Raw genomic sequence first — 26,796 nt, 5'->3', positions numbered from 1 at the left:
GTGCAAGGCTTCCTATCGTAAGTACATCACATTAAGTCAAATTACTAATGGCACACAGTCTGTGTTAAGTAGCAAGTGGCTGTAGGATCAGATACTTAATTTTCTCTTTTAGTTTTTTTGTGGCTCTTTTACACAGAAGAAAAATGCATTTGGGGAAAAAATAAGTTAAAAAGGATTCGGGTACAAATCTGTGATTGCAGATGTGTTTATTCTTACTCTTGTTTTTCTATTCTGTGTATTTTTTTATGGTATGTATTAGTAAGCTTATTGAATAGGCCCTAACAGAAAGTCTAATACAAAATACCCTGTTTTGGAGGCCTCATACCTTGAACGTGCAGATACTTTTAGCATTAATGAAATGGAAATAATAGTTCAACTATAATCCAAGTATACTATAAGCCATGCTATCCTAGGTATCCTGTTCTGTCTGATCCACAATATTTCTGCTTTTGAATTTCAAAACATGGCCACCTGGCAAACTTTCGCCTCTCTGAGATTCTATAATGGTTTGCATAAGTAAAGAGACTGTAAAGTTGTTAAAATTATATTCACATATAACAGTGTTTCGTGTCACATTTTAAACCCAGCAACAAATAGGTAGAACGCTGGACTACTAACACTTATGCATTTTGAACTCTTAATATACTTTTAAAAACCTTTCACTTTATAGCATTAATTTACTGTTTTTGAGGAGTTACACAAGCCAAAAACTAATCAGAATGACAGAATTACCACTTTTTGTTGGATGAAGTAAGCAAGTGGAGTCAAAACCTGAAAAGCACAAGATGTGGTTTTCACATGAGAAGGCTTTCTTACAGCTTTCTGGCAGGACAGTGCACCTTGTGAGCATTCCTATTTCATGATTGATCACCTTCTTCATTGGTACTGAGTGATTTCCAGTGCTGTGTGCAGGACATTGCAGAGACTGCAAGAATTAGGAGATACCTTGTCCAGATCAGCTGGTCAGGCTGGGGTGCAGACACCAATTCCTGAAAGTTTAAGTGGGTATGCAGCAGTTGGTGAGACAGATTAAAGGGATGAAGCTGAAAGGTTTCTTGCACATGCTGAATTAAAGTAACAAAATTTCAGAATGCTTCTTCAATACATCAGCAAAAGACTGATATCCCGCTTCTTAAAGAGCTTGCCTGTGACATCCTGGCTAGATGTTCACATTTAGTCAAAGCTTACCCGGAAGCATACTGGTTTGATGCAGACCAACAAATGCGTCGATGTTTCAGAAAGTGAGCGATGAGTGTCTCCTCCTACTGCAAGGGAAGTATACATTGGACCTCTGGGGGTTTGTTTGTTTTAATTTAAAGCAAGCCTCTCTCAAGGACCCTCAACACCTGAGGTTCAGGTCAGAAACTTTAATGGACCTTGGAGACAAAAGGTGCAGCAGTTGTTCCAGCTGTCATCCTTGTAAAGGGACTTAATTCTATCACCTTCTGATAGTATCTTATTGGAATTTAGCTGTATTGGAAATACAGCTTGTAGATTTCAGGATCATTACATTGAAATCAAGATGGTCGCAAAAATACTGGAATAAGTGTCAAATACTTCTGTGAAGCCTTCTTTGCATTTTAGCATTCACCTTCTTAGTTCAGCCTATCCCATCTACTTTTCAGGCTTGTTTCCTAGTGCCGGTATCTTCCTCCTCTTTGTAGAGAAAGTTTATTTATAGATACACTGGTGACTCATTTTTCTACATTATACCTACTCATTTTCTTTCCTTGTTCCTTTTCCTTCAACTTGATTTATGGCAATGCCTCCTCCACCTTCAGCCTCATTGATATGCTAAGACAGGGCAGCTGCTAGATGCTTTAGATTAGTTAAGTGCTGTTTTCAGATGATCTTTCCTGTTTCAGTGCTTTCTTTGCCCATAACTAGCATTTCACCTAGAAGACTATTACTTGCACTGTTCATGGCATTTAGCCTGGTCTGAGGGAAGACTTTCTGATCCAGCCAGTAGAATGTGAAACTCAAAGGAGAAAGTGTGAGTTTCAGAGATAAGGGCAGCAAAAGCAATTAAGGGAAGAAAGGGATCCAGTTAGGAGTTGCTACACTTCTGCAGACCTACACTCTGGCGTTATTAAAAAGGCGAAGCTAGTTGTTAGAGACCTCACCAGAACTGGCAACAACAAACGTTCACAATTTAAGGCAGCATTAGTTCTTTCTAAACCAGTTTCTGTCTCAAGCAAGATGGTCAACATGTGTCAAGCAGAATGACAGAACCAATAATTTTGCTTTTAAGTTACGGTTGCACAGGCTACTGCTTGTATAGCAATTGCATGCTTTCTGGCTTAAATAGGCAAAATGGGTCACTGCTGTATCAGCTGGTGTCTGGAGAGGGATGAGGAGTAATTGGGAGCCAAAAATAAAATGTTGATGACTGGAAACCTGCCATTTCAGTCTGTGGGTTGGGAGTCTAATATCTGCAATGAAAATAATGCAAAGAGGTAAATCTTACCATCTGCCACTTTTCAGTAGAGTGGTAAAGATGTCCCAATTAACAGGAGATGTCTATTGTACTGTGAATAATACAGATCTTTTATTTGGGCTTACTGGGAAAAATAGTCACGTTTGCAGTAATAAAACCAACATCAGTGACTAAGAATTTAGCTCTTTTCCCCCTCAACCCAGAAAGCTTTAGATCTCAGTTCTGTTTCCTTACCTAGGTTCTTGTCTTTCTCCCCACCGCCCCCTACTATTTGCTGGTGTGCTATTAACTGAAGGATAGTGATGAGAACCACATTTACTGTATTTATTTGTGTGCCTTAAACAGATCCTGTCTGTTGCATAATATTTATAGCCTGTAGCTCTGTCAAAAGAAGGAAGGCAACACCTCCAGACTTCCTAGCAGCAGAGTGAAGCAGGGCTAGATCACTGCAGTATCTGCAGTTGATCCCAGACAGGAAGCGTGTTTTGACAAGCATTTAGGTTGGATTTCTTTTAAATTAAATTGCTGACTCCTCCCCCCCCCCCCCCAAATTTATCTCTTGGTACACTATCTGGTCTTTGCAGATGTGCATAAAGCAAATACCCCAAAAGTTTTGGGATAGTCAGTATTATGACCTTGCTATTCTGACTGTTGTGCTAAATACACCTTAAATGCTCTACCATACTGATGTCAGCTACAGTATCAATAACATTTAAGAACAATTGGTATATGATATTCTGAGGTATTTTATTTGTTTGTGCCTGCAGTCTGATAAATGTGTGATAGCACTCCTTATGCTGACAGTGGTAAACACCACTCGCTGTGCTGTGGTTCAGAAAGTCTGCTGAATATAAAAATTATTCTAGTTTTGCACTCCAGGCCCAGCGCATACCTCCAGCGTGGTGCCTTGTGGACGAGCAGAGGTACCATGAAACACTGCAGTCTGACTATATAAAGCAATGTGGGATCTGCTCTCTGACCTCCTAGATCAGAGACTTGCTCCATTGTAAAAGAGGAGCTGCAGAGGACACAGATGCTGCTTCTTAAAGCAGTGGTACACCAGCACTATTTCCCCTCCCCCCCACACACACACACTTAGCAAGAAAATCCATTAGAGACTGGCAGCATTTTACACCAGACCACACCTGGTCATATTTTTTATTGGGAGAATGGGAGGGGTTTTAGATTTACCTCTCTCTCTCTTTTTTTTTTTTTTTTTTTTGAGTCACTTCCACGTCACAAGTTTACACTGGCCTTTGCTTCTGTAACACCTACCACTTCTCAAAAAATCTGTTTGAGAGTGATTTTCAAGCCACGTTAGATTCTCTGCCTAGCAGTAATTCAATCAAACGGTGTGACCTTGGGAGTTGTAGGCCAGGCTTTCCTCAAGTGATGGCTGGCATCCCAAAGACCTTGCTGATAAAGGTTTATGCAAGAAAGTTCGATGAGGATAACACCACACTAGATGTAGCACAGAAGCAGGAGGGATAGAAATCTCACGGATGAGCTCAGGGAGAAGAGTGCCATAATTTACTTTACAAAGTTTCAAACGCAAAACAAAAAAGACTTACAAATGTGTCTGAATTGAATAAAAATAAATGTCTGTCTTCCCCAGACCATTAATAAGATGTCGCCTACATCCTTGAAGATGGCTCTCAGGCAGCTCAGAGAAGGAGCTTCCATGAGCTTGCAGGAGGTGCTGACGATGGAGTACAGGCTGAGCCAAGCCTGCATGGTAAGTGAGGAGCTGCGCGCCTTGGCTTTGTCCCGCCGGGGTCGGCGCGTCAGAGGCCACCTCTTTTATAAATTACATCAAGGGCTATTTTCAGCATCTTGCTGGCGCATTTGTTGCTTTCTTTTTTCCAGTTCCATGTCTTTATATGCAACTCTAAGGAGATTTTATTGATGGGCAGATGGGAACGGTACAGTGCTTTTGATAAGGAAACTATGATGACGTTACAGTATAGGAAGAGTTTATTTGAGCCCTGATTCTAAAACGCTGGAGTTCTTGCACAGATTTTCTATTTAAGTTATTTAGTCTCTTAGTGTCTCAGTTCCTGTCAGTGAGATGGGAACAGTTTTATAACCCTGCCTTTCAGGAGTGTTGTGATAGATTTCTTAAAAAGAGAGCCTTGAGTATTATTTATAGTAAAGGGTGACTACTTGGATAGCACATGAGAAATTGATCCTTCCAGCAGAACAGCGTTACTAACTGGATTATATGAACAAATCCCCCATAAAGCTTTTGCTTGGAAGCCTTATTAGTTCTGTCACATTTTAAAATAAAATTTTTTTGCATCTGATTGAGTGAATGCTGATGTTTAAAGTAAATACTTAAAAAAAAAATGCAAGTGAGAACGTGGTGTGTCTGATTCTGATATGTTGTAATGCCTGACAGTATCCTTGCCATCTCTCTCCTGAAACTAACATTGTCGCTCCATTGCAAGTGAAACATCCTTAGGTATTTAAATGTTATATTTGCCCTTTATGAAAAATAACTTTATGTTTCTGGGATTCTGTTTAACTGCAAGGTATGCTAAGTATGCAGAATACATCACAAGATTCCTGGAGAGGGGTGGCTCTTTCCCTAAATAATTCCCAGTCCTATTCTATACCCCTCAGCCCATCATGCAAAACTCTGAGATGCAACAGAAAGAGGGTTTGCACTCTGTGAAAGTTATCTGGTCAACTACAGTGCAAGAGGCACAAATTGTAACAAGCTGTGGCTGCATTTAAGCAAGAGGATATAGAGCTCTTTAGTAAGTGAAGCAGAGGTAGGACTAGATGAACAGTGTAAGTGGGATTCCAAGAGAACTTCAAGCAGAGCGAGTGGGATAGCCCCTAGGAAAAGATGGGATAAATCGAATCTATTATGTTACTGCTCATTTCTTTATCTTTCAGAGAGGCCATGACTTCTACGAAGGTGTTCGAGCAGGTAAGTGTGTACCAGAAAGGTCACTTAATAATATGCAAACTCACTGTTGTGTCACTTCTCCGTAGATAAGGAAAGTTTATGCAGCAACAGCCCAGGGAACACTCCTAAGCTTGCTACTAGTTTTTGCTTTTTAGATTCTTGTATGGCAAAGGTCATCATCTGCGCTGACAGAGCACAACAGCTGTTGTTTCCTTTGTTTAATCTCTTAATAAGCGTCCTTGTGTTTCTTTTACCCACCTGGTAACCAGACAGTGAAAAGGTTGCACCAGTTCATTAAAAAAGTTCAAAATATATTTAATACTGACAGTAGCAAAGTTAAAGAGCAACTGCACCATTTGCATGTTCAGCTTTAGTGTTGCCCCATGGCTGGCTTAGCCAGCTTTAAAATGGTTTAAGAAATCAAGCCTCAAAGTCAATAACAAGTGTTTGCATAGCAAATTGTTAGAACAGAGACTACTTTTGACCATGTCCAAAGTATCTCTGAATAAAGCTGTCTTACGATAAAAACTATATATGTGAGTTTATTGTTACATTCCACAGCATCGGTCAAGATGGATAATGGGAGAAGCAGAACAGCAGGTTGGGGGGTTCGTCTAGGAAACGGATTCTGTCCTCGACTCTGCTGCTGATTCACTGTGCAGTTTGTTAAAGCCAGCATCTTTCACCTCTCTGTTGGGAACTGTAGTAGTTATTTATGTACTGTTCAGCACATGATGAAACAAAACCAGAGACATTACTTTTTCAAAGAGCTTATAGTACAAGACATCTGGAAGGATAACACTTGTTGGGGGCAGGGAGGCAGGGTGAGACTTGGCTGTTAATACATACTTGAGCTATATATCTATACCTATATATATGGATTATCACTTCTCCCTCACTTTTTCTCTCTGCCTTTGTAAAGTAGTTTAAAGTCCACTTGAGCAGTGGATAGTACTGTTTGAGCCCTCACCATTAGTAATACTGTTATAAAGATGGCCCAAGGATCACAGATGTGAAGTTTGTTTGTACAATATGGAGAAAGTTTCCAATTTTAACTGGTCTTCAGTACTTATTAGCAAAGATTCCTTTGAAGTTCACGCACAGTCAGTCTCTTGAGAAGTACATGCTTTTTATTGTGCTAAAAACGGGCAGTGGAGAGAAAGGTGTTTTAAAGAAGATGCTGTTCCTGGGATACATTCTATACCACCGTATAAACTTTCACAACTGCCTGAAGGTAGCTCCATGGGAAGTGACAAACCTCAAAGGCTCAGTCGGATGAGCACCAAATCTAGTTCTCATTTGTCATGCACAAAGTCATTAAACCATCTGTGAATGAGGCAGAGGCCAAAAACAAATTACTTGTCACACTGACAAGTAAACTACACAGACTGCTTATAAAGAAAAAAAGCTGCAAGAAACAACAGCTGGAAAGCTTCCCTTTTGCATAGGATGATGTAGCAAAGGCTCAACTGTGTCAGGAAGGGGGAAGAAAAAAGATGAAGCTGCACCGAGAAGATTGCTAATAGCAATTTGCATACTTTGTTCTTCAATCACTTTTGTTCTCTGCTTACTGCATATATCTTGTTCTGGGATTAGTCTTCCTCAAGTCTGCTGCTTTTTCAGTAAGGTGCTTAAGAGTGGTGCAGAATCTGACAAAAGATAACTTAAAGAATTAGGTTTAATCCATTGAAAATCATGATCCAGCAAGGTGCTGAGCATCCTGTCTTTGCCTGTTTTTAATAGGAAGTCAGATTGCTAAGCACTCCACAACCATACTAAATAAAATGGTGGTGGGGGGGTTGTTTTAATTTCAAGCATTTAAGAGTCAGCTGTTGTCCCTGCCTACCCTGAGAGGATCAAGACGTACAAGATCTTTTTCCAAAAAAATAAAGTTAGGATATAGTTATCAGATATTAGTTGTTAAAGATGGTCTTTCAGCAGCAATGGCCTTAGGTCAACTAATGCGTGTAATAACAACTTTTATCTGCTTCAAACCATAACTTTAATAGGTATGTTAGGAAAGTAGTTTGTTTAAGAGTGACCCATAAGGTCTTTAACCTACTGTGACCTGAGGTCAAGTTTTGTTTTTCTTTTAGCCAGGCAGTAAGACCTGCTGGCAAACAGTCTGTCCTCATTGTGATTCTTGTGGTTGGAGCTATTGAAAGCTAAAACACCTAAAGCAAGAAATACCCAGATCATACTTTAACCAAGGCATGGAGTCTTCCCATAAAATGGTAAATAGGCTCTTTGAACACGTCAGTACCTATATTTCATCTTGATTTGTAGAATAATACACAAACTCTAAGAAATGCATAGCTCTGGGTAAATGCCAACAACTGGCGTTTTTGCACACTCATTGCATAATAAAAGAAGTCATTTTTGGAGTCAGTGCTCAAGTGCATACAGGTTGTCTGCAATCTCAGCAGTACAAGGGGACAAAAATCTGTTAAATTAGCTTGTTAACTGCCTAACCATTTGTGCAAGGACATTTATTTTAAATGGAACTGTTATGCGTGCTAGGTATGCCTATTGCTGAACCTGCAAAGCCTGTGTTTGTGTATACCCAAGTGGTGCAGTGCCTCTGGCCTCTCTCCTGCAGAGCTAGCCGCTGGCGGACGTGAGCCTTATCCTGGACACACAAAACCCCTGTAGTCATTGAGCAGGCAGACAGATTTCGTTGCAACTCTTAGAGAATTTCAGGTGCTCAGAAATAGCAGTGTTCTGGTTGTGCTGAATGACGGTTTGCCCAGCAACAGAACCCATGAAAATCTGACAAACTCATTCCTGCTGAATGGAGGGATGGCTTCTCAGTTAACAAACACACACGAGAACGAGCCCTAAACACAATGTCTACATTCAGTTACTTTTTTAACGAACGTCTCTTAACTTACCTTAGAGAGTCTTCAGGATTTTTGTTCCATTCTTGTACTGAAAAAGGTATTTCCATCCCAAGCTGCAGAAACACAGAATCCATGGAAGTTATTCCAGAAAGGGGATGTTTTCAGGATCCTATTAGAAATTTAAGTATTTTAACCTAGATAATATTAAACATTTTTGTAATTTCAAGAGGTGAACTGCTAAGTTTGCAATAGTTACTGCTGAAGAAAACAAACTTAGATAATAGGAAGAAGGGCCCTAGTATCTGGTGTCTTTCAAAAATCTGGTGTTCAAAGCAAAGTAGCTAATTGCCTTTCATGTAGTTATGAACTGTAGGAAAAAAAAAAGAGAAGATCATATATTTTCAGGATGAGGCTCAGCTTTAAGATGCTGGTATCTTGGTTGAAACTAACCTGAGAAGAGCTGTGCACTTTAAGCATAACGCCTTCTAACTAAATACTTTATAAAGACTCTTGTGCACATAAAGCCTCAAGTGTCTTGAAAGACAAACGGGAGTCTGCAGCTCTCAGACTCTTGCATCCAGGTCACTTTTAGTTTTGGCGTAATAGTGGCCTGCACATGTTTGTGCTAAATTCTGACCTGACCATTTATGGTATTTAACTCCCTCTTCTTTCTTTCTAGTCTAAATCAGTATTAGCCAGAAGCTTGAACAGTTTGTTACAACAGCAGACTGATATTTCTGGATAATGTTTGAGGTCTTGATTTTTTTAGGCATTCTTCAAATGTTGGTTGATAGAGGAAAATTCTTTTCACTTAAGAAGTTTTCAAGTCACATTTGACCGCAATAGTGTCACAATGCCAGTCCTAAGATGCTATCTTTAGGTGGGCATGCTTTCTACTGAACTTTAAATCCCATTCCTGTGCACATTTCTTATCACAGATGTTTCTAGTTTAGTCATCAAGAATGAAATCTGCTTAGACAGAGCAGACATCATAGCAACTTATCAAAAAGTAGCTCCAGTTCTTCAAAATGTCCAGTCTGAGCCTCTTCTGTCCTTGTGCCTTTAGAAGCATCATATTTGAGATTGTTTGTTAGCAGAGGGAGTCAAGGGGGGCAGCCTGCCCTTCCTCCCCTGTATGCCGTGGGCAGTGTTGGCCAGAAGCTCTCCCAGGCCACAGGTGCATCTCCAAAGGGGAAGCTGATATCACACATCTGAAGGGAATGGGTGGTGAGGAGGGGAACTAGTATGTGTAGAAAGCGACAATTATTGTAGCGATTCTTTTAAAACTATAATAAAATCACTAAATGATTTTATTTTTGGAAAGTTCTCTGAAGGGCCCTTTGGAAATCCTTTCAGATTGTCATTTTTTACACACATACAAACTCTCTGTTGTCTAACTGTTTGCTAGTGCAGCAATTCTTGCTGACATGCCTTCAGCATTCCTTGTGATGCAAGGAATTATTAGCCGTAGGAATTTAGCACCTGCTTTCAGTCATCTCCTGTACTCTACCGGAGTCAGATTTTGCACAGAGATGTAATAGCTGTTGCCCAAAAGCAGCATCATGCATGCTGTTCCTGCTTCAAATGACAAAGCAGAAGCCAGGCAGGAGTAGTAGGTCTGCCAGGAAACTATTAGTTTAAGGCTTATTCCTTCCTTCAAAGTTTGGGTACCCAGTAGTGCCTGGAAGCCTTTAATGGTACTGGCTATTTCTGAAGTGATACAGCATTCATCAAGTAGCTCCTAACTACATCTCTACACAGGTCACAACTCAAGAACTGTTAGAGTAAAAATGTTAGCGTTCCTGAAACCCTCTCTTCTCCACAGCATAATGATTTTTCTCCCCGCCTGTATTCACTGTAGTCTCCTATCTTGATGCAATCTGAAATCATCTTAATTGGAGAAAGTTTGCAAGTAACATTTGAGTTTTTGTATTTCACCTGATAGTGCTGATTGACAAAGACCAGTCCCCAAGATGGAAGCCAGCTGCTTTAGAAGAAGTCAGTGATGAATTCGTGGATGATTGCTTTAAGCCACTGGGAAACAACGATCTCAAGCTGTGAAGACCAAGCCTGTTGACATCTTACACATCTGCCTAATTTTAGGACATACAAGTTAATAGTAGTATGATAAGACTCTTTTCCTAGCCTGCGATTCGTATGTCTAATTTTTTGCATTCAGGAGCATTCTCTTGTTTATGCTATCATAATGACAGAATAATCACGCCTGGTTAATAAGGGAAAAAGCCTTCAAGGAAAATTGTTATTCCTACTGCTAGTAACAATGAGTACCATTTAATTTTTGGCATTGACTCTGCGTTTAGGAGGAACCGTTGAGGGAAGCAGTATGGTTAAAGGGTGACCTAGCAGGCAGGAAGTCGAGAGCCTTCGGTATTCTTGGCCCTGTCACCGATCTGTTAAATTGGGGTTGTGCCTCAGTTTCTTCTCTATACAATGAGCAGGAGATATACTTAAGGCTGTAAAGCAGTCAGAGTCACAAAGGAAAATGCAAGACATGCTAAATTCATGGTGTTAAGTAATATTTTAAATAAAAGGTCAGACTGACACATTAGTCTGACAACAAGATTGTTCTATTGATTTAATGTTTGGTCTTGCTGTGTGGTGTAGACACTGTTTCAAATGTCATAACAACACCAGAGCCTACAGCACAGTTCTATTTAACAGGGATTGGCTTGTAAAACCAATTTTTTAAAAATGTCATTAAGTTTGATTAAACTTTATAATGAGTTTTTCCTTGTCTCATAGTGGTGAAGCAGTAACTGTCTCAGGACTCCCTCCGAACGCCAAGCGGCACGTTCACTGCTGCTGTTAGTGAGTCTCTAAAGATTTTAAGGTAGAGGTGAACGTAGCCACTAGTACTTGCATGTCGCTGGAGTTTAGCTGTACTGACGAGCCTGGTTGCACTTTTGCTTGTGTCCATGAACTTCCTGAAGAGGAAATTTCGCTGTCTGCAGGGTAGAAAATGTGTGAAAAGGAGGGGGAACACAGCAATATGTACTGATGATACAGGGCAAAACATGACGACAAGGGCAGAACGTGAACTGTCTGCTGCTCCATGGATCCTCTAGTCTTTTTACGCAACATATCCTAACAAATGTATGTGTTGGGAGAAAAGGTGAGATTAAGATGGATACTCAAGCCCTTAAGTTATTAAGTTATTCTGCCAGCTACAACTCTTCTCTGGTCCTGTTTCCCATTCAGGTTTTACTAAGCTTTCTGCTTCTTAGCTGTACACTGGGTGCCAAAGAGATAATTTAGGGCATTACAAATACGCTGTCTTATATATTACAATATATTTGTATATATATAGCAATATATACAAAAATCCCTCTTTCCTCTTGCTTCCCAGTTGATAGGGAAGTCAGCCATTCAACATTGGCTCTGTAAGAAACGTAAACTTCCCTGTTTCTTTAATATTTGTATGTTTTAGATTCTTAAACAATGGCTATTCTTAATCTATTTAGAAAAATTCTGTTCATTCCATTGTTTTTGTGCAAACAAAGTAATAATCTGCTACTGCATTTAAGTGAAAAACACAACAGTCCCCAGGGAGTAACAATAGCACCTCCTCTGCTTGAAAAGGACCCACCCTATTTTAGCAAGAGTATACTTCTGAATTAATAAACTTTGTGTGTAGAGTTGCTTCCAAAATTTATGTGGAGGGGATTTTATTCTGCGCTCATGGTAACAAGATCCTGTCCAATACATGAATTTTTTATCAAATAAAGGTCTTAAAAGCACATGATCAGTTTAATTTTATTCAGTCCAAAAGAAAGTATTTTCCACAAAAATATTGTAAAAATATATTGTAGTATGTTTTATTTGGGAATACTGATGTACCTTATTCCAGAAATGTTAATTTTACAAAGTTGTGCTGCAGTTAGTGTGTTTCGAACCATTATTAGAATATCAAGTCGGTCACGTCGTATCCACTCAGACTACACATATGATGTTCTGTAGAGAAAGTACAAAGCTAATGTATTTTTAAACTCCTAAATAGAAGTAAATGATTTCACAAAGTATGCCAGTCCCATACTGGAGTGCTTTTATTACACAAAATCAAATCAAAGAATCAGTGGCAACTTAGCTGGAAAGCCACTCTTCCATTTTTGTAAGACTATAGCATGGTTAAAATAATGTAATGAGCAGACAGATGTAATTTTACTTATGTAAAGAAACCTTTATTATAAAAGGTGCGATTAGGACTAGTACTGTGCCTACTAAACTAGAGCAGAGCTCTCCCCTGGGAAGAGATCTCCTTGGACCTCTCACTGTATTGTAGTATTGAACTTTTTTTTTTTTAATTAGGGGTAGGTGCATTATTTGCTAAGGACAGTGTCTTGTAGAAGGCAGACGGTCTTCCTGGTGCTGCTGTTCCCGCGTGTTTTCCATGTGCTTTCCGTGACGCGCAAAGCGCCGGGCAGCAGCCGCCGTAGCGCGCGCGGCCGTGGGGAGCCAGCAGGGCCGGCCAGCCGGGAGGCCGCGGGTAAGCGGCTGCCAGGGGCAGCACCGGCCTTGGGCGCTGGCGCCTGCCGGTGCCTCCCGGGCGAGCGGCGCAGCCGCCCCCGCCGCAAGCGCACCATGAGGCATGTTTATGTCTGACAAGCGGTGTCTATAGAGGTTGGTCCTTATCCTTTTTTTTTAAATTAGTGTCTTCAGCAGCGTTAGCTTTCTTGAGCTAACACTAATGTTAGGGAAAGGTTGCCCCCCCCCCCTTTTTTCAGCTTTCTTTTAACTAAATGGGAAGAATACAGTCTATTTTTACACATACTGGTTAGGCGGTGTCAAATTAATATGGACTGATTTGATCAACGTTTTGGTTTTGCCCTTTAATTCACCGGTGTGGAGGTTGTTTATGTTTTTGTTTTTTGAAGCTATGGCAAATGTAGTGTACACTTTAACGTTGTGTGTAGTTCAGAGCTCCAAGGAACATCACTGCTAGCAGGAGGAGTTAGGTGGGCCATTAAACGGACCTGAGGCCCACTTCAGGGGTGATTTCAAAGAAGACAGCATTGCAACAGAGGCAGAATTTTTTTTTGCCTTTTTCAGCAGAAGCTTGCAAACGTAGGATCAGTAGCAGGGCCTAGTCTGGTCAGTGTGAATTAAAGGCAGTCTTGCGCTATGTTACAAAGTATTTTTCACCACTTACTCTTGATATATCCAATTCCTGGAATAAATGACTTTCAAATAAAGTTTCTGAGTCACACAGTTTGCAAAACAGCCACGTTCCCTCTCACTTTGTAGACTGGCTTATGTCTGAGAATAAGCTAAAAACAACGATTCAGAGGGTCGTCTTTCTGCTTGTTTACCACTGCTTGAAAAATCATGCTTTGCATCAGTTACTAGGACTACAAATACCTTTAGTAGAGTAGCAGTTTTCTCCAATATGGAAAGCATTTTTTTAATAAAGTGAAAACAGAAAATGGAAAGCCTTTGGACCTAAGCAAGTATTACATGCCTCTTTAAGTGGCCTTAACAGAAAGAGAAACAAACAGGAGCTAAAAAACAAGCTTCTACAAGGCTTTCACTTCGTGTAATGTCAGCAAAATGGTAGCTTTTAAGATGACACATGATTAATTCCTCTCATCTCTTTCTTAATATATCAAACACCAGCTGTGAGTACTGCCAGGTCAGGCTGCGTATCCTGGCCAAGCAGGGCACAGTGTGTCTAAACAAGATAAAATCCCTAAAGAATTTAGCCCTTTCGCTTTGGGCCTAAGGCTTATTGAGGAATTCACACGCTGCTTGGGCGTTAGGTTTCTGCAGCTCATCCTTGTGCCCTCGTACACAGTTCCACTAAGCGGTGAGCGGTGAGGCCTGTCACCGAAGCTGAAAGATGGCCTGCTGTCCCGGAGGCCCACGTCAGAGTGAAATTTCAGTGTAATGCAGCCATGGTTCCTATGAAGTAAACGGCCCTAAACCATCGGTCCACCCATGAAGGTTCATTTCACTAGTCAGTATAGCAGTATAGGCAGCTTTTACACACGTATCTGGGTTACAGTTAAAAAAAAAAGACCCCCCCTACTCAAAAAACCCACCAGCTTTGGTCTGAAGACGGTGATCTGATGGAATTAAATGCTCTTACTGCAGGATTGTACAGAATAGCCTTTGTGCATTTTCAGAAGCCAGAACATCTGTTAACTTAATTATAATGCACTGTTTATCAATATTGTAATGTTTCCCATTGGCTTGCTTAGGAATGGAAGTTGAATAGTAACATAGTCCATATGGTTCCCTGAATACTTCTTGGTTTTATAAAATGCTTTGTAGTACCTTCACTATTTTGCAGTTTACAGATTTAGTCAGGTCTAGAATCAAAGTAAGATTTACGACAGCAGTTATCTTTGCTACACAGAGACCCTTGTTTCACTTTAGCAGAACACAGACAAATTTTCCAAGCATACGGTTCTCTTTTCATGTACACCCAAGTACGTTTACGATGATCATATATATTTTTTTTCCATACATAAAAATAATCCATGCTTTACCCTTAAGCATCTCTGGAGCCTCTGCAAAAGTGTGGCAGTGCTTGTACGTCTGCAGGGCAGCTGTTTCCTTCTCATCCTCTTTTTCAACACTAAATTCTGATCACACTCAGCACACACAAAGACAGAATATACTCAACATACGGCTGATAACAAATGACACAGTTATAGATTCTACTGTAAGCCAATTAATTTCTTAGTAATATAGATGAAAAGGCATTTTATTTCAGCCTCCCTTGTAGACACATTCATATAGTGGCATTACGCTCAAATCATAGCTGGTTTTACTTTATGTGCACTAGTACCAAACACAGGCTGCTTAACAGATGGGCCACTCACGGTGAGTACGGTCCTCGCCAGCCAGGGCTCAGGGCACATCGCTTTCAATAAAGGGGATGTCGCTGTATTTGCTTTCAGTCACCGCCCACTGCTTCACGGCCTGATCAAGGATCTCCCAGGAGAGCCGGTGCGCATAGTCCAGCACTGTGGAGCTCGATGGACCTTTCTCATCCAGCTTCACTGCAATCAGTGATGATTTTTCCCCGGTGCATCCTTCATTACCTTCCCCGATCCTCTCATCCTGGATAGCATTTGAACCTGAAAAGGCATCTTTAGATTTGATGCATCCCATGGTACATTTAAAAAAAATGCAGCTGCAAAATTTAGTTCAACAGCATGTTTTGATAACTGGGAAGTGGTTTCCTTGTTTGGTGCTCAGCGTAGCTGCTTCCTGCCAGTGGGTCCAGTTATTCTGAAAGAACAGAACGTCTCCCTTGGAGCTGCTTTGCATCTGAAGAAATCTGTCAAAATAACGTTTCGTATAAACTCAGTGTAAGATGCTTACCATTCTCAGTGAGCTCAAAGGAAAAACTAAATTCACTACAGAAGAGGCAACTCTAATACCGCTATGCTTGGTGTGCATAAAATGTTTTTATCAGTTACATTCATCTACTGCAATTATTAGGAAAAGCTTGACTTACCAAACAGCCCTTGAGTCCAATTCCCAACATGTGATACAGGCTAGTAAAACATCTAAGAATTTAAAGGTCTAAGGAAAAACCATCAGTTTCTTCCAAACAGACTGACAGACTTCTATTTCCTGGACTCTGCAAACAAATACCAGTTAACTCCAGTTCTGCTGCTGCTAAGAAAAGAAAAAAGAAGAAAAAAGGAAAGAAAAAAAGCTAACAAGACCCTTGTGGCTGTTCTGCACCCTTTGGGCAGGAGTGACACTAATTATCAGTGTCATTCTGCTGCTGCTCATGAAAGCTTGAAAATGCAGTTGCTAGCAGGTATTCATGAGAAACAAGGGCCACTTTGGGTGGGGAAATGCTATTTAAAAGGCAAGGTGACTTGTTCAGTTCCAAGAACACGTGCTGTACAAAGCACATGCTGACATAACCTCCAGACTTGGTCCACAAGAACTTGCCAGTAGAAATCGCTTTCATTTTTCTTTTTAAACACCGGAGCGGTCCTTTTGTCAAATTCCTCAAGCATCGGATGTGGCCACCCCCAAATTCTAGGTTTTGTTTTCTAGCCTGCAAAGCTGTTTCTCAGGCTACTCCCTCTATACAGGCAAAGCAGAATCTCATGATATGCCTGATTTTGCTTGGCATGAGCTTACCCACGTATCAGAGTTAATAGAAAGCCAGCCAAAATAAAGCCTGTGCTACACAGAAACCAACTGTTCCCTACAGCTTCACCCAATGACCTTGAGCTAAAGTCAGCCAAATTTAAACATTTTTTTGTAAATAGCCTTTCAAAAACATAATCATGGTAAGACATGTTAAGCCTTGTTTGTTTGTTTTTTATATTGTGGGAAATAGGGGCTACAATCCAGTAACCTGATCATAGGCAAATATTTACAGAGAAAATCCCGCTGGCAGACACATGATGCTTCTCAGGTAGGCTGGGGCTTCCCCAGCCCAGCCAGCTGAGTCAGGAGAATCAGGTTCACGGTGATATTCTTCTCGCCTCTTCCTGCTAACGCATCAAAACCTCACTACCTGCTCAGAAAACAGTTTGTAAAACGAGTCCCCGCACTCAGAAGTGAGGTGGTGTTCCTGGCAGGAGGTCAACCTTAAGGGCGGTCTGAAACCATGAAACACCGTGCTGATGTTTTCATACAACTTTCTTCAGCTTTTATCAGAGCATTTTAGAGAAACTCTTGTGATTTATTTTAATAAAGTTCAATAAGTTTCTTTTGTCCATAACCACGTGCTGCACCATGTGCTTGTGCATTTTTAAGACTAAGCCTGTAACATAAACCTTGCTACCGGCCTCTGTAGTTTTACCCCGCACAGAGAAGAGAGAAGCAATCAATGAGATTTTTATTTTAAGAACTTGCTATTAAACAAGACAGGATTCCCTTAACTGCACAAGAAGCCATGTATTATAACCCTGCGAAGGTTTGTACTGTCCATCAACTACATGCACTGATGAAACTTAAAATGCTTCCACAGCATGCTCAGAGGCCAGTGGCCATGGAGATTGAGTGCTGCTTTCACTTTTTGGAAGCAACTCAGAATTTGTATCTGGATAATACCTTTATACAGGTCTTGTGCATACCTAATTTCAATATTTACCATCAATAAAAAATTAATAAAAATAATTTCCACTTGCTGTTCTGGAGAAATATGTAGCTCAAAATATCTAATATGATAAAGAATCACTACTAGCATATAATCCAGCATCACCGATAGCTGAAAGGTGCAATCTTCATCCAGTCAAGGTAACACACACGCTTCACCGCGTCGTACGCAGCTGTGCCGTCTAATCCCTTGTCATTACACTACTGGTGGCACTTAAAAGTTTTAGATTAGATCTTATGGCCTCTTTATACTTAGCCAGAACTTTAAGTATTACAGATTTAAACCCCAGATTCCCCTAACCACTGAACACTACTGATTTGGATTGTTTATCTACGTTTGGAGCCAACTTCTTCTGTACGTTACCCTTTTTTTGTGCTTTTTAAAGGATGTCTGTTAAATGGGGACCCGTTTTGTTCAGTATTTTATCATTGTTTTAAGACGTTTCTGTCCTGCAACTGGAGATTTCCTTTCCTCTTTTGTTAGGGCACACCAGCAGCTGAGTTAGCGTGCAGCACAACGCAGGAGTGGATGCGAGTACAGGGAGGACAGATATGTCCCGCAGCAGATGTGGAGAAATCTCTGGTCAGCGTCTCCTTCTCCAGGACTGGCCTCTGTTCCCACCTTTCTTTCTCCATCTTTTCAATTGTGCTAAATCAAGTGTTTGTGCAACTGTCCTGCACAGAGGATAGCAAGGGCTGAAAATGCCCAAGACAGCCAGGTGTGCAAGACAACTAAGTTGTTCCAAACGGATTACTAGTTGAGCTTAAAAAGCAAAGTTAACAACCCTAGTTTAAATTTTTGACTGTTGTTCATTCCATTATTTATGGTGTGCAGTACGTGTTTTATGGTTTGTCTACCTGATTTAATAATTGTTGTCACATAAATGACATTGCCGTCTATCTTCTGTTTCCTGTTTTTCTGACAAGCACTGCTTGCACATTCGTGATGAAACATCGTTAAAGTCCTCTCCATGTAACTCTCATCGCCAGAGTGCTAAGTTCTAACAGGGATTTTAACATCTCTAGCTTTCCTCAAAAGTCCACATCCTCAGAGAAAAAAAATCTGTTCATTTTAGTCTGCAAACAATGTTTCATTCTGTAATGACTCAAGGCAAAATTGTGTGGTGGGAGCCAGTTTTGTTCAGTGTCCAAGTTCCAGTCTCTTACCAGTTGTGTGACAGAAACCATGGCACAGATGGTTCAAGGCTCAGGCCAAAACCTCTGCAAATGTAGTTCCTCACATGACGAGCTTTCAGGGTTGTCCCAGGGCAGAAGTTAATGTGCTGTAATCTGTTCTGCCACAGCGTTAACCAGGGCACAGAACAGTACCATCACAAACCTTAACGTATGAGTCTCTTTTTAAAGATCAATTTTAAAATAAGTGAAATGTTAATTTAGTTCATCTTAAAACTCACAAGGTCACAGTTATACTCACTTTCATTGGATGTATACTGTAGTCAATATGCTTTTAAATACTTAACTTCAATACTATGAACCGTGCATTATTTCAAAAAGGATCCTCAAAACAATTTATTCCTTTCCATATCCCTGGACTTTGAGGTTCCTGAGGGCAAGTTCAGGTGCGTTTCACTTATCGAATTATTTACTACACACAAATATGTACTCTGGTGGCACAAAGAGAGAAAACATTAAAGGAGTCATACCATGTAGCTGAACTCACCTTCCATGAAAGGGCTAAGCAGTCTCTTTGCCAGACTTGCTAAGTGTTTCCTTCCAAGCAAGGAGCATTTCTAATCACTGACAGAAACAAAACAATAGTAAAAAAGATGCCTGCAATTCAGTATTATATAACATACAGAAAAGAAGCATCAATAGCAAAAGTTTAGTTTTATTTAGATAAATAAGACTTTTTAAAGTATTAAAATCATCGATAAGAAATAATTACAAAAGGATAAATGTGAGCCATTCAAAAAAGAACATAACCACCAGTGAAGCAATCTTAAGGAGCTGTATTTAGTCAATAGACTAGCTAAGCATCTAAGGAATTTCGGAATGTGTTTCGTAGTCCTCTCTGGAATACTTCTTCATGTGACGAAGACAGGCATGAAAGAAGGAGATTTCCTGTCATTCAAAATACCTAGCTATCAAGGCAAGTAAGTTCCCACTACAATTTAAATGGTTTCCATCCCTAAGACCTTTGAAAAATCTCCTTGTAATTCAATATATACTGTATATATACAACATATACAATATATATGTTTCTGTAACACTTTCTGTTGTAGCAGTCACCTGACTAAAAATAAGTCTTACTTTTCAAAATAGCCTAGAGTAGCTTTGCCCAACTGAATACAGTGCATAGTTGCTGCTGTCACGGAGCCGGGCTCCTCACTCTCCAGACTATTCAGCTCACATTCGACTCCTTGTTGCCCTCCTCTAGCCAGCGAGGCTTTTAGTTTTTCCCTTGGTCTCCATGAGAGAAGACCACTATGCTACTTACCAGTAATAACAAATTGTCCCAGTTGTCCCCAGGACAGCGCAGAGACAGCTTCACGACTGGGGCGCTGCAAAGGGAACCAATAAATAAAACTTAGTACTGATGATGACGTAGAAGTTACGTAGTATCACAAAGTTAGCTGATGCCGTGGTGCCAGCTCTGCAGACTTCTGCTTGCCTCTTCACCCACAATGTTTAACTTCGTCAGGACTAGAAGGATGATGCAGCACTTAAGAAATGAGACTGAATGGCAGGCTGCAACAATCTGTGTATAAAATCTAACCCCAGGCACACAGTGGATCCGCTGCTTGAGCAAATGGCCCCTGTCCTGTATGTAGGATTGCGACCTCCTTCCCCAGTTAAGGACTATTTCAGCAAGAATATAGGAAGTGTATTACGCCAGGATCTGAAGTTCCTCATCCTCTGCCTAAGTTTAACACTTCTCTCCTATTTCCCCCTCTCCCTCTCAGAGTTTCTGCTGAGACCTGGACCTTCATCATCCACCACATAAGGCACCTCCCTTAGGAAGAACGGTCAGACAATCACAGTGCATGGGAATAACAACTACCACTCTTCTGTAACAAAGACATTCAAGCTCATAGCCAGGTATTCTTGCTGACATGGCCATTTTTTAAATCTTTCCTATCTACCGCATTTCACATATAATCGCTTGCTTTCTTGGACTACTCCAGAAGAGCAACAGCATAGTTTTTCAAGGGCTAATGGAGAAAGATAAGTGTACAGTTTGTTACAGAAACTGATGAGGCAGAACAGGGATAGAAAACTTTTATAACTGTTCTGCACAAATTCTCCCCACTTCTACTGGGAAAATTCAGCAACTGGGCCTCCAAAGCTACCTACAAAACATACATTACAGAGATATTTAAAAAGTGATCATGCATACTAGTTAAGCGCATGGCTAAAGATACAGAATTTCTTGGCCTTTGAGAAATAACTTAGGGTCATTTGTTTTCTCCTTAAAAAGACTGCATTTGATATAGAAATAAAAAGGACAGAAAATTTTCCCACATTTCCCCTGAGACTGCAGACATTTCTCAACTTTGGTGGACAACACACCAGACGATCACATTGCAAGGACATTCAGACCCATTCATGTAGGAACACAGGTGACTCGACTGATGTAGCAGCAGAGTTGCACCTAACAGCACGTTAGGCGCCCAGGCCTCTGAGCTGCACCTAACAGCATTAAATATTTACGTCCGCTGTTATGCAGTGGAGAGAGATGGAAACCCAGAACATCCCAGGTCTGCCTCTCCTCTCCCTGACAAGGTGGGACGTTATTTAGGAGGACACATCGTACTATGCTCACGTATCTTCTGCAGTTCTGAACGAAGCAGTGACATATAAGCGGTAAAGGAACGCGCTGCTCCTCCAGTGCAGGGCACCGCCTCCACCGCTGACATGAGCGGCTTCGCCAGTGCAGAGCAGCCCCAGGCAGGGGCCTCCAAAACACGCCAGCCGGGCGCCTCCACGTTTCTGCCTCTCGCAGCACCCGCCGTCTACAGACCCTGCGCAGCAGACACGTTTGAGTAGTATGTGCTATGAAGTGTCTTTCTAATCCCAGCAAGAGGAAGTTTTAAAAAGCCAGGCTTATTCTAAGACAAGCATGGTTCCCAAGGTCCAGCTACCTCAGGCAATCATGGAAATGCCCAAATACACTGGAACAACTTAGGCAAGGAAGAGCAAATGGGAACTCTCCCTTGTCACAGGGACGTCGTCTCCGCTGTTCTGCTCCTGCCAGCAACAGGTAACAACTGCAGACGGGACAGGGCTGGATGCAGGAAACACAAACCACGGATGCAGGAAACACAAACCACCGCTGCGCAGGATTCGTGTGTAACTGAAGGCTTCCCAGCTCTCCGTCTCACTGCACACGCCGGCATTGGAAAGACTTTCCCTTTTCCCACGGCTAGCACTGATACAACTTTTCAGGTTTCTGAGACAGTTTGTAACTGAGGGAGGCACTTAACTGGGAACAACACAAGGACAGAGTGAGCTTCTTTTCTCTTGCTCTCACCTTCTAGCTTATTTACAAAGGCTTTTTGAAAAGTAAAGGACAGCTGTTGTAGCAAGCAAAGGTGAACCTTTAGGTTAAAACACCTGTAGTTCTAACACAAGCAATAATACCAGTATGTGCAGTCCTCAGTGCTCACACGGTTAGATTTCCTCCAGGAAAAACTCCTGTTAAAAGTAAAGAACATTGTGTGCTTGGTAGCTATATGATTTATGAAAGTAAAACTGTATCCTAGTCAACCCGCCCTGAAATCCTCCCTTCAGTACAGTGCTTAATTTACCAGCAGTGCATTCAGCCTGCACAGCAGCCTGAAGGAAAGAAGTGAAAAGGATGCTGAAAATGTCTTACAGGCCCTGCTCTCATTTTCCTTAGCTCGGACAAGCAGCTGCAGATACTACTACTCCTGTCAGAATTTGGAGAAAATACATACAGCTTATTAATCCTGGTTGATTTTTCAATGCCTGATACGCTTTTCTCAATGCCTCAGAATACAAGTACACAGCCGTTTGTCATCTGGGCGGTCTCTTTTCCAGACCAGGGACAATGGAAAGCCATTGACTTAACTTGCTCTCAGGCGAGCAATGATGGGATGCCTCACGCTTATGAAAACCAGTTCTCCCAGTGAGCAAGACTGGAGCAGTGGAGGTTCCTCAGTCAGGCCTCAGAGACGGGTCGTACAGGAAAGGCCACGACTAACTCAAGCAGATGCAGAGCAGCTCAGACATCATCTGCAGGAAGCTTGGCCAAAGTGGAGGCCACTCAACTACAGAGACAGTCCTTGGCTTAGAGGGAGAGAAGCTAATGGTCCTGGGGGCAGATCTGAAACTCTCAGACCCCAGACCCAAATCCCAAATAACGCTCAAAACTGGTGAGTGAACAGGGACAAAAGATGACAAATGGACATAAGGTGTTTAGCTTTTTCCTTATACTGCATAACATGGAAAGCTACTGGTTCAATACATCGTTCAGCAAAGTCCACATTTCTTTATTTCAATTATCAGTCTATCTGCTAATCTATAACCTAGAGAAGACTCCTGCAAACATTTTCCTCAGGATGCCACTTGCTGCTTATCTTGAGCATTACGCTCCTAGGAACAGCTAAGGTCAGGGCAAAGCTCCAGGCAAACGTGTGCGTGAGGGACCGGGAGTGTGCCGGGCAGCCACGGCTCAGTCCTTCTGGGGCCACCTCCGCCGAGCTGCAGGGTCCCACCCTGAGCAGCTACGCACACAGTACGCACCAGCAATGTCTATCAGAGATACTGGCTGAGTCCCAGACCCAGAGAAGTCTGTCCATTTTAAAGCACAGCACTGGGTGCAAACACAGCAGTTTGGTGGTATATGACAGTGCTGTGACACTTTTTGATATCGAACTTACCTGAACTAAAGTAGAAATCAGTATTTTCCTAGATACAGCACAGAACTTCCATCCCAATAATTCAGCTATGGAGTTACAGCATACCTTCAACAGCCTGCATCCAGAAACACATTAAAACACCTAGCTGCTTACACTTAGACCAAAACTTAGGATCTACCCTTGTTTATAAAGCACACTACTGTCCTCCACAGGTGTCAACCAAAGACAGACTTGTGTAGACACTACATAGGGATGCAAAAGTCTTCATAAGCAAGAAAGCCCCTCCTTAAGGGGTCTGGGTAACCTGGCGAGTCTGCCAGTAAGAACTGACAAATAAGAGTGAGAAGAGGTGAAACAGTGGATCAATATGCCGGAAACTGCCAGAAAAATCAACTATGAACATATGGCGCTGCAAATCACAAGGCATAATGTATCCTGCTTTGCTTTATGATAGCCTCAGGAAGGCAAAAACCCCATTAGATTAACACAAGCAAAACAGAGTCAAAAGAAGGGAGACGGAAACAATGTGCATATGATCAACCAGAAAAGAAGAGCAGAGAAGCCGCACACAGCCGCATTTTGTTCCTTAATCTCCCTATACAGAAGCCAATTGTAAAGATGAGAATCAGAAGTATGAATGCAACATAAGACCCTTTTTTCCAAGTGTCGCACAGAACTGGGCAAGCAAACACAGCACCGCGTTTTAAAGTCGCACCGACATTACGAGAGAAACGGAAACGAGCCCGGCAGCAGGAGACCGGAGCCAGCAGTTACGGACCAGGCCGCCAGGCCAGGCCGGGGGCGGAGAGCTGGGAAACCCTTCCAGCAGCCGCCTCACGGCTCTCCCCCGGCAAGGACCTGTTTTCTTGAATGTCATTACGAGCTGCCAGTTTCCACATGGGCAGTTACAGCCTCTGCACCGCAGCAGAAGAGAAGCCAGGCAGGGGCGTGCCAGCCGGGCTGCACAGCCCCACAAAAACCACGCCGTCCTGCGAAGCGCGAGCAGTGCGACCGCCTACCCAGCTCCTTCTGGGACAGATACAAACCAAAACCACTCTTAAAGAATTACCTTAGCAGATCACTGTGTGCAGAAGAAACCTAATTTGTATATATTTGGAGGTTAAAAAAATGCCACTTCATTAAGATATAGTATAAATCCCTATATTTTTCTTTTCTTTTTCATTTTATTTATTATATTTAGAGCTCTAATTTAGACTCCTACTTTCTGAGCTATGAAAAAGTATGAAGTGTTTTTAAATGTTTAAAATGTTACCCTTGTTTTGATTTTTGGCACAGTAATGATCTTAACTTGCTTAACTTATACTAACAAATTTTAGTAGAAATTTAGAAACTTTAAAATGTGGTAGACTACAGACAGTAGCCTTCCCTTTACCGGCTTGCGACAAAGCTTTTAAAAGTTACTCATGGCAGGACACAGGCAGAGAAGAAACGTTTTCACTGTCTCAGCTAACAGATATGCTCGTCTCATGTCTTTCTCCTGGCAGAAATATTTCCATAGGACAAATCACGCCATTTCACTTTCCCCTCACATCACACACGTGCACAGCTCCGCTGCAGGGTAAAGGCCCCTGTCCTGCTGTGAGCCCCGAATGCGCTCAGGCTTAGTGTGGAAATACTAGCAAGGTTTTTTTAAAAGAAAGGTTACTCCAATGGTAGTGGTGGGCTCAACTGCTAAACTTCCATGCAAATCAGTGGTGTTTCTTCTAAACATATGTGTGTGGAAAGGAACGATACATTTGAAAGGAAGATAATATTCTTGCAATCCACAGCCAAGTAATCTTGGAAAGACTGTGGGGGGAGGAGGGCTCCCCATTTTTTCAGCATGGCTACTTAGTGTGTTTGATAGTATTCACGCTAATAACTGACTCCCTGGTCACCTTCTGATCATTTCCAAATTTAGAAGAAAAAAATGAAATGGAAAAGCAGACGCACACATGCAAACTCCCCTAGAAGAAACTTGTATTTATGACTTCGAAGTTTACCAAAACTCTGTGCAGATTCAGCTGCCAGCAGTTTCATACAGTATCACCTGCTTTCAGACTGTCGCACTAGTGCCCAACCGAAGCAACGCCTCTGAAAAGCAGTTTTGAAAAGGCCTTTGCAGTTAACAGCCCCCCAGCCCCCAAGGAGGGAGGCAGGAGGAATAAGGCTTCCCGGCTGTCCGCCCCGGCAAACCCCACCTCAGCGCCCCGCGGTTCCCGCCTTCTCCCACGGCACAAGCGCGGCGCGGGGAGGGGAGGGGAGGGGAGGGCAGCGCAGCGCAGCCCGGCCCCGGCCCCGGCCCCGGCCCCGGCCCCGGCCCCGGCCCCGGCCCCGCGGGGAAACGCGCCGGGGGCGCCCCGGGCCGCGGGAGAGCCAGAGCGGCAGCGCCGCGGGCGCTTCGCTTCGCGCACGACAGGGGCACGGCGGGGCGGACCCCGCACCTGACATACCAGCGCCGGGGGGGCGGGCGAGGGCAGCCAGCATGTTTCAGGCGTGATCCCACAGGCAGGTGCGGCGGGGGGCCTCGGTCCACGAAGCCGAAGCTCCCGGGGCCGGTCGGGCCGGGAGGGCGGGCAGCTCTTCCCCCGAGAGCAGCCGTAGCATCGAGGCCTTGCTCCACGGACGCCGCGCTCCTCAGGTTCCTTTCTTTTTGTAAACGACAAAACACGAAGACAGCGTAAAAATATATTCCGATGCTAATTCTGAAGAGCTGCCTAGAGGAGCACCCGAGCGCCGCGCGCCCCGCCAGGCTGCCGAAGACAGGGCGAGATGCTCCCGCAGCAGCCCCCGGCGCGGCCCCGCTCCCGCTCCCCGGCCGCTGCGCAGGGCGAGATCCCGCCCGCGGCGGCTCCGCGCGCCGGGCGCCGCTCCCCGCTCCCGCAGCGCCGGGAGCCGCCCCGCTCCCGCCGCCGCAGCCAGACCCGCGCCGGCCCCGGCGCCCCCGGCCCGGTCCCGGGGTGACGGCGGGGCGGGGGCCGCTCCCGGCCCGGGCAGCTCTGCGGCCACCGCCGGAGGGCAGCTGCGGGGCGTGCCCACAGGTGCCGCGGCGCGGGGACCCCCGGCCCGGCCCGGCCCGGCCGCCGCTCACGCTGCTCCGGGCAGCTCCTCCCAAGCGCCGCGGCCGCTCCGCTCCGCGCCGGGGCCACCCGGCCCCGCCACAGCCCCGGCTCCGGCCCGGGCTGGGCCAGGGCGGCACCGCCCGCCGCCGGTGGAGCCCCGCCGCCCACAGCGCTCACCGGGCGGCGGCGGCGGCGGGCAGCCCCGCGCCGGGGGGAGCAGCCGCGCCCTGCCGCCGCCGCAGCCCCGGCCCGGCCCGGTCGCCCGGCGCGGCGGAGCCTCTCCGCCCGCCGCCCCGGCGGCCGCCCGCAGCGCCGCCGCACCTGCCGCCCCGCCCGCCGCGAGCCGCCGCCGCCAGGAGCTGCCGCCGCCGCGGGCGGCGCCGGGGCCGCAGCGGGGAGCGCCGCCCCCGAGCGGGCCCCGGCCCCCCGCGCCGCGGCAGGGGCGGCGGGACCGAGCGGCGCCCCGCGGGGGGCTCGGGCGGCTGCGCCGCGCCGCCTGCGCCTTGCTCGCGGCTGCTCCCCTCTCCGCGGCGCGGGCCGGGGGAAGGCGTGGGTTCGCCTAGCGCCTGCCACACCGTAGCACCGGGACGGGGCCTGCAAGTAAGAA

The 26,796-nt window shown here is 43.9% G+C and overlaps 1 protein-coding gene and 1 non-coding gene across 9 annotated transcripts in view; one reads left to right on the top strand and one right to left on the bottom strand.

Moving 5' to 3' along the window:
* Positions 1–11,951, top strand: part of HIBCH (3-hydroxyisobutyryl-CoA hydrolase) — a 43,980-nt gene extending 32,029 nt beyond the window's left edge. For all 3 annotated transcript variants that reach the window (XM_026097517.2, XM_026097671.2, XM_026097595.2), the window contains exons 12-14: positions 4,053–4,172; positions 5,339–5,372; positions 10,137–11,951. In XM_026097517.2, the coding sequence (XP_025953302.1) occupies positions 4,053–4,172; positions 5,339–5,372; positions 10,137–10,252 (270 nt within the window). In that variant the 3' untranslated portion in view covers positions 10,253–11,951. The remainder of the gene's footprint in view (positions 1–4,052; positions 4,173–5,338; positions 5,373–10,136) is intronic.
* A 3,370-nt stretch (positions 11,952–15,321) lies between these two features.
* LOC112981881 (uncharacterized) lies at positions 15,322–26,572 on the bottom strand. 6 transcript variants are annotated; one of them, XR_010390019.1, is made up of 5 exons: positions 26,511–26,572; positions 25,581–25,776; positions 19,743–19,806; positions 18,966–19,042; positions 15,322–15,494 (listed from the first exon to the last, which is right to left on the bottom strand). It is a non-coding gene; the product is annotated as an uncharacterized LOC112981881 (transcript). The 6 variants fall into 6 exon arrangements; XR_010390021.1 differs by having other exon boundaries at positions 25,581–25,772; positions 26,511–26,551; XR_010390017.1 differs by lacking the exon at positions 26,511–26,572 and adding an exon at positions 26,367–26,477.
* Between the last annotated feature and the right edge of the window lie 224 nt (positions 26,573–26,796).

The sequence above is a fragment of the Dromaius novaehollandiae genome, chromosome 7, assembly GCF_036370855.1.
Source record: "Dromaius novaehollandiae isolate bDroNov1 chromosome 7, bDroNov1.hap1, whole genome shotgun sequence".
NCBI classification, from domain to species: domain Eukaryota; kingdom Metazoa; phylum Chordata; class Aves; order Casuariiformes; family Dromaiidae; genus Dromaius; species Dromaius novaehollandiae.
The sequence above is the reverse complement of the archived record's forward strand: the minus strand, read 5'-3'. Positions and strand labels throughout refer to the sequence as shown.